The 17,848-nt window shown below is 29.5% G+C and overlaps 1 protein-coding gene and 1 long non-coding RNA gene across 2 annotated transcripts in view; one reads left to right on the top strand and one right to left on the bottom strand.

Moving 5' to 3' along the window:
- LOC147064182 (uncharacterized) overlaps positions 1 to 17,848 on the top strand; it is a 360,934-nt gene that overhangs the window by 162,082 nt on the left and 181,004 nt on the right. The window lies entirely within an intron of this gene.
- Positions 12,915 to 17,848, bottom strand: part of LOC147064183 (TWiK family of potassium channels protein 7) — a 165,010-nt gene continuing 160,076 nt past the window's right edge. Inside the window, exon 7 of the mRNA XM_085959236.1 lies at positions 12,915 to 13,082. Within this exon, the coding sequence (XP_085815362.1) occupies positions 12,915 to 13,082 (168 nt within the window). The remainder of the gene's footprint in view (positions 13,083 to 17,848) is intronic.

Raw genomic sequence — 17,848 nt, 5'->3', positions numbered from 1 at the left:
TTATATATGCAATACGGAGAATATGGGGCATCTAAGATTAGATTAGCAAAATTTTCTTAATTTAAACTAATCACCGATAACATAAACTCTGGAAACTGGACTCATGGTTTTCCAATATACTAAAATAATATAATAATATACTAACCACATAATAAGAGCCGTAAAAATAGAAAAACTAAAATGAATGTCAGAAAAATAATACGTGAACTACAGAAAAAAAACTCAATATAATTCATTTCATACATATTCCAAATCATTCTGGCAAGAGTAAAGTCGTAATATAAATATTATACGAGTAAATTTCACATTATCTCTCTTTATACAATATGCAAACATTATGATACGATTTGGCAGTGGAAATATTATGTTTCTCAGTTGGAACCTTGCACATAGCATCTAGACACTTTCCATACGATATTGGATACATACATATTCGCCTAGCATAAGAGAACTATTTTAAAGAAAATATTATTATGCCTGTAATATTTGGATAGCTGATTTTATAATTAAACTAAATGCACAGACTTTAGCATCTTAAGAAAATGAAAAGAAAACGGAATCAATTATTGCAGATGCAAATAGTAATATTTTTTTAAAAATCCAATAATCCTATTACTTAAAAAAGTTTTTTTGACTTATAAGAGAAAATACGATTTTATACCTATTTCATTTCAGTATGGCACTAAAAATTTATAAATTGATGTTGAATTGGTGAATTGATTATTTATAACAATAATATATTATGATAGATTATGGAAAAGTAATAAAAATATATTACCAATCAGATAAATTTACCCACATTTGGAATAATAGGGCGTAAAATATATTTGAATCAGTAATATAATTATTATAAGTTTTTTTTTTATATATTTTACAGAATGTTAAAAAAGTAAAAAAATATAGAGAAATAATTAATGATTTGATACCCTGGTAATTTGTAAAATTGTGTGTATGTAATAATGAATTTTCAGTTATTAATCAAGCTCATAACCTCGCGTTGGTACTATCAATAACATAGTATAACAACGAATGGAAGATTCCGTCTACACAATATTTAGCAATAAGCGAAATCGTGGAAAGGCGCCTTTATTCGTGTCTACGCGTTACATAGATCATCTGTGTTGTTTTTTTTTTTTACTATATTTATGCAATTATTTCACAAATAATAAAATATCCTTTCCCCGATATAAACGACGTGCACGCCATGCCAGATTTGATGCAAATGATGTATTTTTAGAGTTTTGATTTTTTTTTATTATTATTAACCATGTCCTTGCTTTTCGTACATTGTAGTTATTAGTAATTTTGAACAATCAAAAACATACAAGTTTTGAGAAAATCACATAAATTTATTGTGTCCTCACAATGGAATCGAATCCAGAGCTCCCGTATGGAAGCCCAGCGCATTACGTACTGCACCACGAGAGCCACCTGTTCTGAGATTATTACAGTAAGATTTTAAAGAAAGAGAAGGGGAGCTAAATTTTTTACACATCAAAAGTCATAATGCTCATTTGTTTATAAATTAAAAAAATAACAAATAAGATTTTTCCCATTTGGCATTTATATGAACTATATGACCTTACATTATATTAATATTACTTATAACTAAATGAAGTACCCGCTTTCATGCGAGCTCATTTTCTTGATATTTAATATATTTTTAATTCGCTTAACAAAATAATAATTATTAAAAATATCAAAATAACTCAATCTGGGCATAGAATATGTCAAAATGAAAATAATTCTGACTGACAGCAGTAAAAGTTAAACAAAAGAACTATAAATTAAAATCGAATACAAAATATTCAAATATGCATTTACACTACATGATAATGCATCGAAATTGGACGGAACAAACTATCACGTCATATTATAATTATTATTACATTGTATTTTATATAACTAGAGTAGTATCAAGTAAACTTAATATACTAAAATTAGCAATTTAGAAACATTTTAAATTTATTTAAATACCTAAAAATGGCTCACTTTTCTCGAGAAAACTTTTATATTACCGCTTTCCTTCAAACTACCATCATATAGCAAGTAAAATAATTTCAAAAGTTGGCTCGGAATACGCTGTGCAAATAAGTCGTTATGCTTTGCAGCGGAAAACAACTTACCAACAATGACAGCCATTTATCTCGACAGCTTTTTATGAAAATGCATTTCTGCATTTCTGCATTCATAAATTTCAAGTGCTAACCCGTAGGTAGCTGCATTCCAGGCAAAAATGAACCCGTTTTATGAACTCATAAAATTAACATAAATTTAAAAGCGAGATATTTTTTATGACTGAGGTTTATTTCTATGATTTATTCGCGGAGCATTTTGTAATTTAAATAATTTAACTTGAGATGTTTTCATTAAAACTTTCTTGATACAAGACTATATTCTTATACACAACTATTGAATAGCTAGCATATTATAGTTAATTTGGTTTGCGTTAATCTAGTTTAATAGTTCTTTGATAATAATTATTCTGTTAATGTCAGAAGTCAAATAGCATTATGGCTTTCTTTGCCTTAGAAATAGCTATTTAAAGCGAGAATTATGTGTTTAGCTAATCAGCCTCATAGATTTTGAAGCAATGATTTTATCCTTCTCTGCATTCCTTACCGCATATTTGGCACTGAATTTATTTGGTAGTAAAAAATATTTGTATGTGATACTTTCCATTATTATTTTTACTGTTTCACAGAAGAAACAATCGCATTAATTGAGATAAATTTAATTTACTTAAAATTCCATTTTTAACAATATCATTACATACAGATTCTTTTCTTGTGTTATTGATAATCAAAAAAAAAAATCCGACTCATTTTCTTCTGGGTATGCTATCGACCCGAAGAATAATTATTATTTTTACAGCATTTCTTTCTAACACTACATGGGTTTTTTTTTACAATCCATATTATACTGGCAAATATTTCTACCAATATCACTCGTAACTCTGCCATGCTATAATAAATGACGGGGGTCGCAGCACGAATGTGACGTTTATAGAACGCTGTGTATTTAATGTTTATCGATGTGTTAAATAAGTTAAATGTATAATAACTTATTGTTTTATCTTCATATTACATATAAACTTACTTTCTCTTCTTCTTTCCTGTATTATATTTGTTGTTATCAGTAATTAAGTATTTTTTAAATCTATATCAAATCAAGGGTACTGTTTATAATTATTATATATCTAATTTGTATTATGGTGTATTGGTCAATAGCTATAATTTCATAATAGGTATTCTTTTTTCTAAATAAATATTAAATATTAATTCTAAAAAGATATGAAATATATTCTACAAATAGGATTTTTGAACAAAACGCATAGTAAAATACACCAAATATAGAATCGTAAGATGATCACATGTTAATTCAATATTGACTTTAGAAAGAAAAAGGGGTGTAACCATAGATTGGGCGTAACCCTCAGTTTTTTTTTAATATTATGTTTTATTGAACAATAACATTACACACGACTAAATACACGTTGTGTCCAAAGGATATAAGATGCAAATGCCGATTTATTATCTAAATTTAGCTGGCAATTTAAAAAGAAGAAAGAAGTGACATAGGAAAAACGACTTAACCATCATTTATTTATTTAATACATCATAATATAAAAATCAAAATAATAATTTTCATGCACTTCAAGGTAATGTATATTTTGTATTTAAAATTTGACCAAAAACCATAACAAAAACATTTGTGACTCCCTGTAAAATTTGATTTGGGTGGATTACGCCATTTTTTATTTTGACAGTCGATAGATAAAATGTAATGTTATCCAAAACCAAAGGATTGGTAATCTATTACAACTGGCTAAGGGCAGGATAAGTTTAATGCAATTTAATCGCCAATCTTCGACAAAAGACTAACCAAGAGTAAAACAAAGGATACCTACACCACATCGAATAATAAATGAATTAAATCTAATTGAACACTGAATAGATACTATATACTTCTATCATGTTATGTGTATATTCAAAATTTATCGGTAAAATCAATGTTATTAATTCAGTGCAACAGTAATAAGCCATAATTTTGGTAATCCACAGTTATTAACGATGCAAATTTACGATAAGACCTCTTGCAAGTTTCTCTTCCAAAGAAAACAAGCATTTGACGTTCATCCTGAGAATAAATTTATTTGAAAAACTTAGGTGCTTAGTTTTAAATACAAACGGCCAAGGCGCATACATGTAACATTGTTTATCATAACAAATGATAAAAGAAAACACAGATTTTTTAAACACTATTAATTTTAACAATAATTATATTAAAATCTTAAAAAAAACTTTTATACGATATATATAAGATTTAGAACAGCGAACGCAAATCTTTTAATGTCCAGATGGCAAAATCAGCACTAGAATAATAATGGGTGGTTTCACAGTGAAACTACTGTGCAAGAAAGAGTGCTAAAAATCTAAAAATATTCATAACAATGAATGTCGTATCTATTAATTATAAATTCGGGATACATTTCTTTAGCTTTAGTTAACAGAAAATGAAGGGATACTAAACATTTATAAAAAAATGATAGTTCTTATGCGAGCACAACGTATGAATCACAAAATAATATAAAATTATACATATTAGTGAAAAATCAATCAAATGCGATGTTTGTGCAAATAGAAACAGAAAATTATGTAAGTTTAATTTACATTACTAGAAACAAACACCTCAATGCATATAAGTATGGTTTATCCCCTATTTGTAAATATCGAAAAGCATTATTATACTGGTGGCAAACCATTAAACATGTTATATGAGTTATTCATATAATTGAAGTTTTTTACAGACAGTTTTTTATGACTCGGATTATCTCAGTAGTAGCTACCCAAGACTGAGGTCTCTGGGAACTCAGGTGTGATGTGATTGAATTGGAATGGGAGAGAGAGAGGGACCAGCAGAAGATTTAATAGTTTTAAAATACTTACTGGTATAAATCCATCGGCATGCGATGTTTATGCATTTACATAATGACTGTGTTTAGGAAAAAGGGCGTAAGACTCGATTTTTTGAAAAGAGCTTTTATTAGATATTAACAATGTATACAACTAAATACACGTTCCGTAAAAAGAAAGTAAGCCGCAAATGCCGAATTATTATCTAAATTCAGGTTTTGATTGAGCTTTAATTAAGTTTTGATTTAAGGAAAAAAGCATTTACCTTAATTTTAATGATTTTTCTGTAATAATTTTTCTGTAATAATTTCTTTAATTATTATTAGATCAAAAAGATATTACACCAAATTATCAATCATCTTGCGCTCAATATCTGTGCCTATTTTTTTTTATTAATATTGAACCAAAATAATTTAAAAAACGTTTTTTGCCTCTTCTGTAAAATTTGTTCTGTGATTGTTACGCCCTTTTTTCCAAACACGGTCGAATATATATTTGTTATGGCCATCCAAAAATATACTGGCGACAAACCATTTAATTCAGTGATGATTGTTTATAATATGCTACTTTAGTACAGTTGTTTTTCCATTGTCACCCACTGAAACATTGCTTTAATTGGTAAAAAAATCTTATATAGGTTTTCTTGTTTACTTGCTTGTTTGTTGTAGCGTACGTGTAATTCATTCATCTGTTTAACAACGTATTTTAATCGCCATCAAAAAATCTACCGAAACCCTCTAATAAGTAGTTATACTCCAAACGCTTTGGTTTTCATCGTTAACCCAATTTAACAAGTTCTCCACAATATTTACGATACTCGTACGAGCATCAATTTGGAATACAACGATTAAGTTTTTACGATAAGCCATGTCTACTTTTACACACTGAAACTTCTATATTTAGTTATTGGTTTATTGATAAATACAGTAATCACTTCTTCATTCCTAAAAATTTGAGACTGTCTTTAATCTTGCTGACTCTTTTCTCAAATGTATATAAAAATACATACTAAGTGAAGTTAGTCAAAAATGTTAATAATAATTGTTAATTATATTCATCATTGAATATGACGTATTTTTAGTTAACAATCTATATAGTCATTTTGCATTTGTCTTATAGCTGTCAGTATATCATTGATCATTATATTTTCAATGTATTAAATTATTCGACCGTAATAATAAATTCCCAGCGACTCATATACCGGTAAAAAACTGTTTACCTGTGTCAGCAGATTGATTGGCAATATTAAATACGATATCGCAATGGAAAATTAGTCTAATATCTATTCCTATAGTACGAGTATTATATTATGACTGTAATAATAAATAAAATTCACAGCTACTCGTATTTAAACCGCTGACTCGTTCAATATAATTATGTACTGGAATATAATGTTTAGGTATTACTTTCGACTGTATAAATTACGAATATTATCAAAATGTCACTCGAATATACGTTTTCAGTCTGTTACCATCGCAGTCTCTATATCGCTTTGCCCAAAATCTGATTGTACCGAGATGTGGACCTTGGATCCGTACCTATCATAAGTTTAGTATTGTAACATAACTGCTGTAATATACCATTATACCAACCGTAACGTCTAATAAAACTCGCTCCTGCATACATCTTCGACTTCTTCATCATCATCTTCAACACCATAACCCACACATCGAATACCACAGTGGTGAACCCGACGTTCCACACAACCGCAAATTCAACATATTCAAGACAATGCCGAGAGGATACGACGACACCTAAAGTCTCAAAGCCATTTATATTATTTGGGAAGAACTTTACTATCTCATCACTCATATACTTACCTGTAAAATATTTTTCACATCATGTTTTGAATCACAAAATTTGTCTAATTGTTGTATTTTCTTCGAGAAATGTGTCCATTTCAATAATATTTTAAGCCTCAATAATGATCTGTGTTACATTTGGGCATTTTGAGATAATCAAATAAAACTATTTTGTTGAGAAGAAATTATTTATAATAATTAAAAGGCCTCTCCTGAATTCCTTAAGGGCGGACGTGCTCAGCGTGGGTCAAAATGGAACTTTTTTTCTATTTTCAAAGCATGATCCTGGACATACCTTAAACGTTGTAGATAATCTATTTATATAATTTTGAAGCCTTATTATCCGTTATATTTATTTTAAACATTTGATGACTGCATAAAGTATTTTTATTACATAAAATAGTATTCTTTTAAACCTCTCGCTCTAATGTTTTAGAATATAGTCATATTTCAGTACATAAATGTACAGTGGTGTTTTTTGACCATTCAAGTGTGATAAACATCCTACGAATAATGATTGCTTTATAATAATTATTGACCTAAGAATAAGGTAGTGTTTTTTTGAAATACGCCATTTCTTTTGGCATTTCCCAGACATAGCTTATAATTAGTATCTTTAGAATTATCTTCAAATGTGTTAATCTTGCCCATTTTTTAAATAATAAAATGCCCAATTCTTGTCAAATTTGGGATCACAGAGATTATCAATATAATTTTTTATCGTAAATATTTCACTATAATAATGTTAATATAAATTATACTGATGGTTTTATAAATGCGTTTAAAAATTAATAAATGTAAAAAATCTTAACACCACTGCATATTTATGTATGTACTATTTATGTACTAAAACATTAGAGTGAGAGGCTTAAAAGAATACTATTTTATGTAATAAAAATACTTTATGCAGTCATCAAATGTTTAAAATAAATATAAAGGATAATAAGGCTTTAAAATTATATAAATAGATTATCTACAACGTTTAAGGTATGTCCAGTATCATGCTTTCAAAATAGAACAAAAGCTCCATTTTGACCTACGCTGAGTATGTCCCCCCTTAATCACTTCTTTTTATTCCTTTTTATTAAAATTTTTATTAAAAATATACTTCATTGAGCAGATACAGTAATAATCACAGTTTTATTTTCGATTGCGCGTTCATTGTTCAAAATGTCAAAATGTATGAGAAAATTAATTTTCTTCATAATTTTTTTCCCGTGAAATTTTTCGATGTTTTAATAATTATTCTGCTATTCGGGGCTGAGACAAATCCAACAATGCAAATATCGTAAAAATCGGTCCAGCCGTTCTCGAGTTATAAATGGTGTAACTAACCCGACTTTCTTTTATATATATAGATTTTAATATCAGTGACCTAGTGTTTCTTTAAAATAACTTTAATTATGGATATCTTTACCTAATGGTTGCATTTTGACCGCTTAAAAATACTATATAACTTAAAAAAATAGAAAAGTATATTTTAATTCTGAGCGTCTAGTGCGAGCACTTTGGGCGAGCACTAGCAAAATGGTCTATGGTGTCGAACATTTGTAGACGAATACGTTCGCTCGCCCACAAATCAAACGCAAGGCACGCGGCTTTATTTAGCAATGCAACGGGTGGCGTCTAGATGTATCTATAGTCTAAGATTATTGGCTGATTATTTACTTACCGTGACAAATTGTCTTTTTATACGCACTGGAGATTGACAAATAAATGTCATAGCAGTTAAGTAGTGCAAAGTTCTCTGAAAATAAACCTGCAGTGCAGTCATTTGTAGCTAATTTAATGAGTGGACAAGTGGTCCTATTATATGCTTCAGTTTTATACAGTTAGGCTTCATCTGTATAATAGAAGAAGGTTTTTTTATCATCTTTGGTTTATAAGGATATCATCAAAAAATAAAACGAGCACATTTTTACAAAACATTTTATTTAAAGGTTGCAGTAATTTGAATAATCAATAATAAATATTTTTATGGTGCAATGATATTTGCAACAATGTCATAATATTATGTTTTATTGAGATAAATAATAAAGAAAGTACGTATATTTTTTTTTATCTAATATTAACAATAAAATACTTTACTTATTAATTGATCTAGTCTATATATACATAGTTTTATAAAAAAAATCGTAATAAGAAAAAATCTTAATTATCAGGAACAGTTAAAATATGACTTGTTTGTCCAATTTTCATATATGATAACTAAATACAGCGTGTTATATAAAAATCGAATTCACAAATCTTTTAAATGATATTGGCAGTATGTACATATTTTTTATTTTGTAAATTAAAAATATAATACTTCAACAGAAAATTGGACAGTTTTTTAGACTTTACTAAGTAATAATTAAAAAAAAACTCAATTTAAGAATACATCGTTTTATATCTTCTTACTTTTCATATATTATGTAGATGAGTTGAAATAATTACATGGATTGATTTTTATTTTATTATTTGTGCGATAAATTGTGCTTAAGTATGGAAAATATTTTTTATTTAGATTTATTTCTATCATTATTTCGTAGTATTTATTAGGAGGATTCACATACAAATATTTAATTTGAGAATAAGAAAAAAAATATCATGCCACCAATAAAACATAATGCCTTTTTTTTGAATTAATTTGATGGAAAAACTTCAAGTCTCTCATGAAAAATTTATTTTAATGTGATATTTTGTGACTTTCTTGAAGAAGTCGAATTGGGTTACGTAAAGAATTTTTAGTAGAGTCTTATAAATGGCCCATTTACACATGTATGGATTCACTGCTAGCAGTAAGTATCTATTATTGCGATCTTAAAAATAAAATTCAAATCTAAACATTTTATTGTCGTTATATGCATGAATCAAACAATTTATTGGCTTCTGAACTTTTGCGACATGTTCACATGTGCGATAGAACAATCATGGGTGCGATAGTGGCAAACTAAACAAACTAATGCCTTGTCCAGATGGCACAATTTTAATCGCTCCTAAAAACTCGCACGCATTCCAGGTACATGTGAACTCATTGAGCTGTCCACATGTAACCGACACGTGTCACTTTTCGCGCGTGGTCGATGTACAGGTGACCTCAATGAGGTGTTCACATTCACTCGCATGCGGTCATATGGACAAGCCCTTAATCGCGCAGTACATATATCATGCACGAAACAACAACAAATGCACCTCGCTGATACTTTAAAAATGATTTTGTCGCAACAATCAGCATTTTTTTGTATTAACAATTATTGTCGTGATAGTTAAATTTACACGCTATTGCTGGCAATAAATCCATTTACCGGTACAAGTGCTATTATGCTACGAAGTTTACTGGTTTGCAACATATAATATACTTAAATTATTCCTCGGCATTTGAGTATAGGAAAAGTAGGTAAAATGTTGCGCCATTTCCTGCACCTTTTGGCAAGACAAAAGATAAATTTACCACAACGAGGAGCATCAGGTTCTTGAAATTTAATATCTTAATTTCAGACATCTTTGGACGTTGTCAGATGACATTTCTCATAGATATACTGGAACACTGGTATCACATATGCATTCAACAACCATCATCGTCCCTTCTTTCGTGTTATCACGTGGCAATTTTTATCGTTAAACAGTGTATTGAATGACATTTGAAAGTCAATGATTGTTAAATGGGAATCAAATAACTTTCAAGTTGAATTGAATGCGGTTGAGATCCTTTAGACGTTCAACATTCGACACAACTTGTTTCCGAGAAAAATACCCAAAGTAATAACAACTCGTATCGGTACGTCAAACTTTCTTGATTTGCACCAGTGGCGGACCCAGGGGAGGGGGGGGGGCAAAGCCCCCCCCCCAAAACATTGAAATTGAAAGCCAATAGATTAGACAAATAAAAACACGGCAAAAAATGATTTGAAATTCTCCACCACCCTCTTTAGAAAAATTTCTTAGATTTTAATTTCTAACACAAAAATTTCGAAACACTAATGTCGGTTTTTTTTAGAAACTCTAATGGAAATATCAAAAAATTCTCGATGTCCACCCGAATTCCGGAATGGTTTACACCAGTGGCGCAGCCAGGGGGAGGCAAGGGGCCCTGGCACCCCCCAAACATGAAAATTATCAGAATGATTTTAAACATTGACATCGAAAGCCAATAAAACACGGCAAAAAATGATTTGTAATAATTCTCCAGCACCTTTTTTAGAAAAATTTCTTAGATTTTAATTTCTAGCACAAAAATTTCGAAACACTAATGTCAGGTTTTTTTAGAAACCCGATAGGTACCTAAAGGAACTGTTAAAAAATTCTCGGTGTCCACCCGAATTCCGGAGTGGTGTAGGTCATGGCTGGGGAGGGCTGACAGGGCTCTAGCCTGGGGGCCCGGGCTGTAGGGGCCCTGCGTGTCGGGTTGACTAGATAAGTGAGATAAACACACATCATAAATTAGCTTATTATACTTCATGGCCATGAATATTTTCAATTACTTATTTAATTGTGCAACATATTTTTTGATTACTATGTGTAAATGTATTAAAAATCGCCAATAATTCACTGTATAAGTACCCTTAATTTGAACTAAAACACAATTTGAAAAACGTTAATGTAGTGTTTCACACTGCATTTAATCTTAGCGGTAGGTAGGGGGCCCGCCAAATATCCTAGCCGGAGGGCCCATTTCAGGATGTATGGACCATGGTATAGGTACAACGAGTGCAATAGACAAAAGACCGATAAACGAGAAATTAAGCTGTGAAGAAGAAAAGGACTAATTTACATTCTCCTCCTTGGCCCCCCCCAATATTAAATCCTGGGTGCGCCACTGATTTGCACACATTGTTTGACACCGTTTTTGTTTAGTTTTAATGCATTTTTTACAATACCAGACATTATGGAGACGTAAAAACTAATAAATTCACTTGACGCCATCTTATTCACGACTATTGGTTTAACGTAAATTGATAAGAGAAATTCCTTTCGATTTCTTTTTCAATATTCAACATAAAGTTAAACGACAATATTATATATTACGGTATTACGTCACTATACAGTTGTGATCTCTATAGTCTATACGACTCCTAGTTGGTTCAATTTAAACATTGTCATATTCATTCTGCCATTAAAACAATAATTATATAGGTAGGTAATACATGTATGTATTCATATCATGAGATTTTTGTAACCATAATCAAAATATGAAATAAAGGGAATATTTTTATATTTTACTAAATTATTTAAATTAAATATAAAATATTATTAAATAATTTCCATGACTTATCTCTATACCCAGAAATCAGTATTGTACAATTAAATTTAACGGGTAGTATAAAAATACATTGTTTATTTATAAAGATAAATTTATACATTTTATTATTTTATTCAATGTCACACTAGTACGTCCTTCATAATTACTGAGAATAATGCAAATGGCTATTAATCAATAATATTTAATTATTATAAATGAGATTCGCTCATAAGTCAAGCTTAAGCAAAATTTTGGTGATTATCAAAAAAAATATTCATGACAATAATTATAAATCGTTTATTTTTTATAGTTATTTTTGTTGGGTATGTTTTAATGTTAGAATAAAATTATTATGAGTGTTCAATGATTCTTAAAAAAAATATGAGAGTAGGTAATTAATTAGCATAATACATTTAAAATAAAATCGTAAATTATTAATTCTATTTGCAATTGCTCAACTTATTAGGTACAAACTCTGATTCTGTATTGTGTGAATTTGTCAGATGCGGGAATAAAATCTGAGACCTGCGACTGTAAATTATTATTCTAAGGTTATAAAAACACTGCGAACCATTTTTCAATTTTAAATTATAAATAATATAAATAAAAAGAAAACTTTATAAATACAGTTTGCTGTTGTAATCCTATGTCGCATATAAGCTTTATTTAAATCTATTTTAAAGTTTTGTAAGTGTTTTCATAGTTTTAATAATAATTATACCCAATTAAAGAAAATAATATTATTAAACTATCGAATTTTACAAAAAAAGCTCACAATTATCACGTTTTAATTAGCAATGTCTAAATATTATATTGTTCTTTTCATCAGAGCACAATTCACAAATCAATCTTTTTCAAGTCACTTCATAAAATTCACGGTTTCAAATTTACATCACGATCGAAAAAAATAATAATCAAGCAACAGGGTTGATATGAGAAAGTCTGCATAATGATTCTACGTTGTTTTTCTCTCTTTCAAACGGAAGTCTCGTAGATAACGATCTGTACAAGTGGTGGCTTTGCCTGGTCGGGTGAGGGGGTGGAGAGGTCACGTAATACAGCCTCCATCGCAGCTTCCCACTCAAGTTGTCGCTGGGTAGCCAATTCGACTGGCTTTCCAGTAGTCAGTCTTGGCATGCTCACCTAAAATTGAAAGATTGATTACATTATTTGGATGGATTGATATTATTAATAAAACATTTAAGTAGTATTGCAAGTTAAATTTGTAGATAATTTTATAGTCCTGTGAAAAAAACATTATAATTGTTTTCAATAGAAATCGACTGCGTATTGTCACTGTTCTGGCAGAAGACACTAATTCGAAAAAATTAGATATTGCGTTAGTTATACCAAAATGTTCCTTATTTCAAACTTTACCGTCTGGAAACCTTCTTAATAAATAAACAGTCTTTATTTTAAAGTCATCCTTCTTACGATTACTTAATAAACTCACATGATAGACCATTTCAAACATTTTAACAACTTCAAAGTCAAATTACTCCAAACTAGTATTCTTCAGTTAGTGTGTTCTGCCAGAACAGAGACGATATTATGTAACAAATATAAAGTTGTAATGACTTATTAATATTTGAAATTTAATTGGATAATAATATTTTACAACACGCAACACGTGTAAGAATGTCAATAGACTTATTGTTGTCAACTTGATAATTCTATCATAAACGAAAAGGCTATTTGTAGAATAAGGGGTTTTCCTTGAAGCAGAATATGATGCATGAATGGAAGATTTAACGGATTATTTTACGAATGATTGCTAGGTATCCATTCATTCAAGATTTGGCTATGGATATTGAAAGAAATTACAAATGAAAAAGTCAAATGGTTTTTAATCGAACGATCTCGCTAAAACGGAAAATAATACGACCAGCGGGTCTATTCTATACAAAAGGCTGCTTTCGTCCGCTAAAACCGCTAACTAGGGTATGTTTGTATCAAATTATTAATACGTATTATAACAATTACAATTAGCTGGTATTAATTGTTGCAATAAATGCTATATTTTAACGGCATGCCCCCTGCTTGTGCTAAAATTTAGAGCATGGGCGATAGAGGGAGAGCAAGAGAGAGACAGTTTCGACTGATTAACTGATCACAATACAATTACAATTATAATATTTCAATATAAAATGTATGTAATAAATACTAACACATCATCACGTTAGCACGTTAGCGGTCGATAGTCGCCTTTTGTATAGAATAGACCCGCAGGAAACATGCTCTGCAATAACTCCTGTGTTTTCAATTTCAATTACATATTGTGGGCATTACAAATTATAAGTTTAAGATGTTCACAATGTGACATTTAGAAACAAAGAAATATTATTAAAACAGTTTTACATAAAAAAGAGATAGATCAGTATTAAGTTATTAAACAGTAGAAATGTGTAAATACAAAAAATATTAATTATATAGGTACAAGAAAGTACACCGGATGAGTTAAGCAGACCCTATTTTAAGAATTTATAAAACAACGTCCACCTATACTCATCCTCACGTAGATGAAATATATCAACATCCGAAGCGATTTGGCTGAACAGAGTTATTGCCCTCCCAAATTGGCATCACCAATGGCAGGTTAGTTCTGCTCCTCGGGAGAACAAGCAACTGATGCTCCCGATTTCTAAGATAATTATCAGGGACACACAAGTAAATACTACCAATAATGGCAGAGTTCTCATTTACGCCACGTATAAGTCGAAAAAATACGTGGCCAAATATTGATATCGTCTAGCACTTAAACTACAGTATGTAAGTATACCTAAGAAAAAGTCAGTTGGATAAAGCCACGGATAGTATCCATATAACCTTAAATAAAGGAGTGTCAAAAAATTCTTTTGAACTCGCTCCACCATAAGGTCATATTTCAACTGATACGGGGCCCAAACAATCAACCTACTCTTAAGCTGGTTTCTTACTAAAGAATTATAAAGAATTTTTAATACAGTAACATCCGAAAAGACCCGCAATTAGCGCAAATCCGTGCGGTCCGATAACACTTCCTGCATAGAAACCACACCAAGCCGTAACTTTTTCAAATTGTTTTTTTTTTATAAATCACTGGAGGAATTTCAAATTCTCAAATCCTGCTGTTTTGTTTATTTTTGTAACCATTTTATTTGATTGGTGGTACTTGGTTTTATCCGGAAATGTCACGAAATTTTCACAGCACAATTATTTCAGTTTAAACACTATTTTGATATATATTTTTGTTGTATTGTATAATTTTCAGGACTACCTACTCGTTCATAATTTTAGACTATATATGTTAAATTTGAAATAAAAAAGTGACACCACACAAAATAGTAACAAATTAAAAACTGTCAGTTCTTATAGATACGTCCTATATAAATACGATAATGATATTAAGAAGAATATAAGTTTAAAATAAAACCTTAGCTTTAGCTTCTGATGATGTTACATACACGTTGATGTTAGTGTAGGCTAAAAGACAAAGTTCACGAGCCATTTATAATCACGATGCAATAATAAATATTATTATGGTATCATTCAATTATCCGATGGGTTAACGAATTGAATGAGTCTAATGACGTGAACGAAGGATACAAAAAAACTAAACAAAGTCTTCATACAGTATGTAATTAACGATGACTGATCCATCGGTTAATAATGAGTTATGTCTCATCTAACCAATATACACGGGTAAGTAAAAAAAATAAACTCTACGAGAAAAATCAATATAATATGCGTGAATACTGCTGCAGGTTATGGCTCTAATAAAATTTCGTATGAATGATTATTTCGTGAAAATTTTCCGTAAAAGTCACTTGTAAACATAGCACTACGGAATCAAAAATTATTACGGATTATACTCGAGAAGTTATCCAGCTATAAACACAGTTATTTCTATCCGGTATTATGCAAATGCGTTGCGTTATTGGTAAAACGACATTTTATAACTCAATATTCACTCCAATGTTACTATGGTGATGTACAAATAAGGCATAAAACAAGTTTTTTACGCATTTGTATCTATGTTAGTATCACACAATATTATGTAAATATGGTAAAATCTATTTACTATAACAATAACTATGTCGTAATGTTAAACCCATAATTTATTATTTCAAGGATTCATAATAAAAACTTAAAATTACATAAAGTATTAGAAACATACATAGGTATGCGAAAAATACATTTTTTGAATCAAATGTAGCTAAGAATCACATCAACCGAAATTAAATTAAACAATTAACACAATTTTACAGACACGCAAACATTTCTTAACAATTAATTTGAAGTGTTATTTCAAATTAATTTATTGGCGACGATCTTTGATAATTTTAAATAAAAATATTAAATTATCTTCATTACTAAAGCCTCAATTACATTGAGTTTCTTTACGAGCTGTTTATTGGCAAATTAACAATCTGCCTGTAAAGTCGCCCAGTGTAATCATCGAATAAGCTAATAAGCAGGTTGTAAACACTGCCGAGAAAAATTGAAAGCCGGTCATTTACACGCTACACGCCGGCGTGTGGGCCTACTGCGTCTGCGCGGTAGAGCGCAGTACCAACCTCTCGGTAAAAAAACCAACTGCGTTCTGTCAAAATAGTCACTGGCTTGTGGCTTCTCAGCGAATGGAAAGTTTTGTGTGTAATCATCAAATTGCAGTAGCTGAATCGCCCGCTTTTAAATTCAATAACAATTCAGTAACAATATTTTATTGAATTACATTAACAACAAAAATATATGCTCTAACATTGATTCATAGATAGCGTCTGAATTTATCTACATGTTAGTTTGAACGTGCATGCCAATATTTTTATTAAACTATACTTTAACTTTTTTCAGTAAATTATACAGCGAATTTAAAAATGCAATGTTTTTTATGCAAATTGTATAAATAATATTGAATTCTTAAATCTTATGAATTATTATTCATTGAAACAGTACCATAAATACAAATTAATGAGGTTTTAACACTATTTCATATCGATTGGCTTCAATGAATCAGGTTTTGTTTATGGTGAATATTATACTACTGTTATAGGTCAGAGTTTCTTAATAAAATATCGTAACCATGCATTATTATTAGGTAAGTAAAATTTTCCAGACATTGAAAAGTGTTATTTTTTTTTGGAAATGAAATGATAATGAGCTTTTTATTAATCAAGATATTGTAAATGCTTGATAGTAATATACCATGTTCAGAATAAAATACAGAAAGTATGCTCTACAGTTACACAATATTAATGATTATGGAAATAACAACATAATAAATAGGAACAGCGGAATTGAACCTACCTACGTATATTGTTCAAAAGAGTAGATTGTAATATTTAGGTAAAGTTATACTTAGAAATAAAATAATAATTTACTATCCATAATTATTAGGGCAATAGTACAAAACTTACGAAAATCAGTCATTTGTAACAAATTTATAATAATATATACCTGTACATACTGAGGGTTAATATTATTAAAAATAGTTTAAACATTTCAATTACACCACATAATTAAAGCAACATATGAATTAATAATACTTTACTATACTTAAGTAAATTCATATTAAATTCTAAGTTACATACCTACATAATATATGGCTTCATATTTAAATTGTGAAATTACTTTTGCATAATTTGATAAATATTTTTTAATCTGTTTTTCAACTAGTATAATAATTTTGGTAACCGTTTTGTTTGTATATATTATATTAAACTTTGATAATGATTGCATGAGTTAACCTTACTTATTCAATTTAAAAATATTCGAACCTAAGTTAGTTTAATAAATATGTTTTACATCTTGAGTTAGAGCTTAATTAATAAAATAATGTATTGTATTTGATAAAAAATAATAGTCTGACTACATATAAAACCATTTTGAAACTAGTTTCTCGATTTACTTCGTTTACAGTTGTAATAATT

This window comes from Rhyacophila brunnea, unplaced genomic scaffold, assembly GCF_057557595.1.
Source record: "Rhyacophila brunnea isolate RB1 unplaced genomic scaffold, BYU_Rbru_1.0 scaffold_8, whole genome shotgun sequence".
Taxonomy (NCBI): Eukaryota; Metazoa; Arthropoda; class Insecta; order Trichoptera; family Rhyacophilidae; genus Rhyacophila; species Rhyacophila brunnea.
The sequence above is the reverse complement of the archived record's forward strand: the minus strand, read 5'-3'. Positions and strand labels throughout refer to the sequence as shown.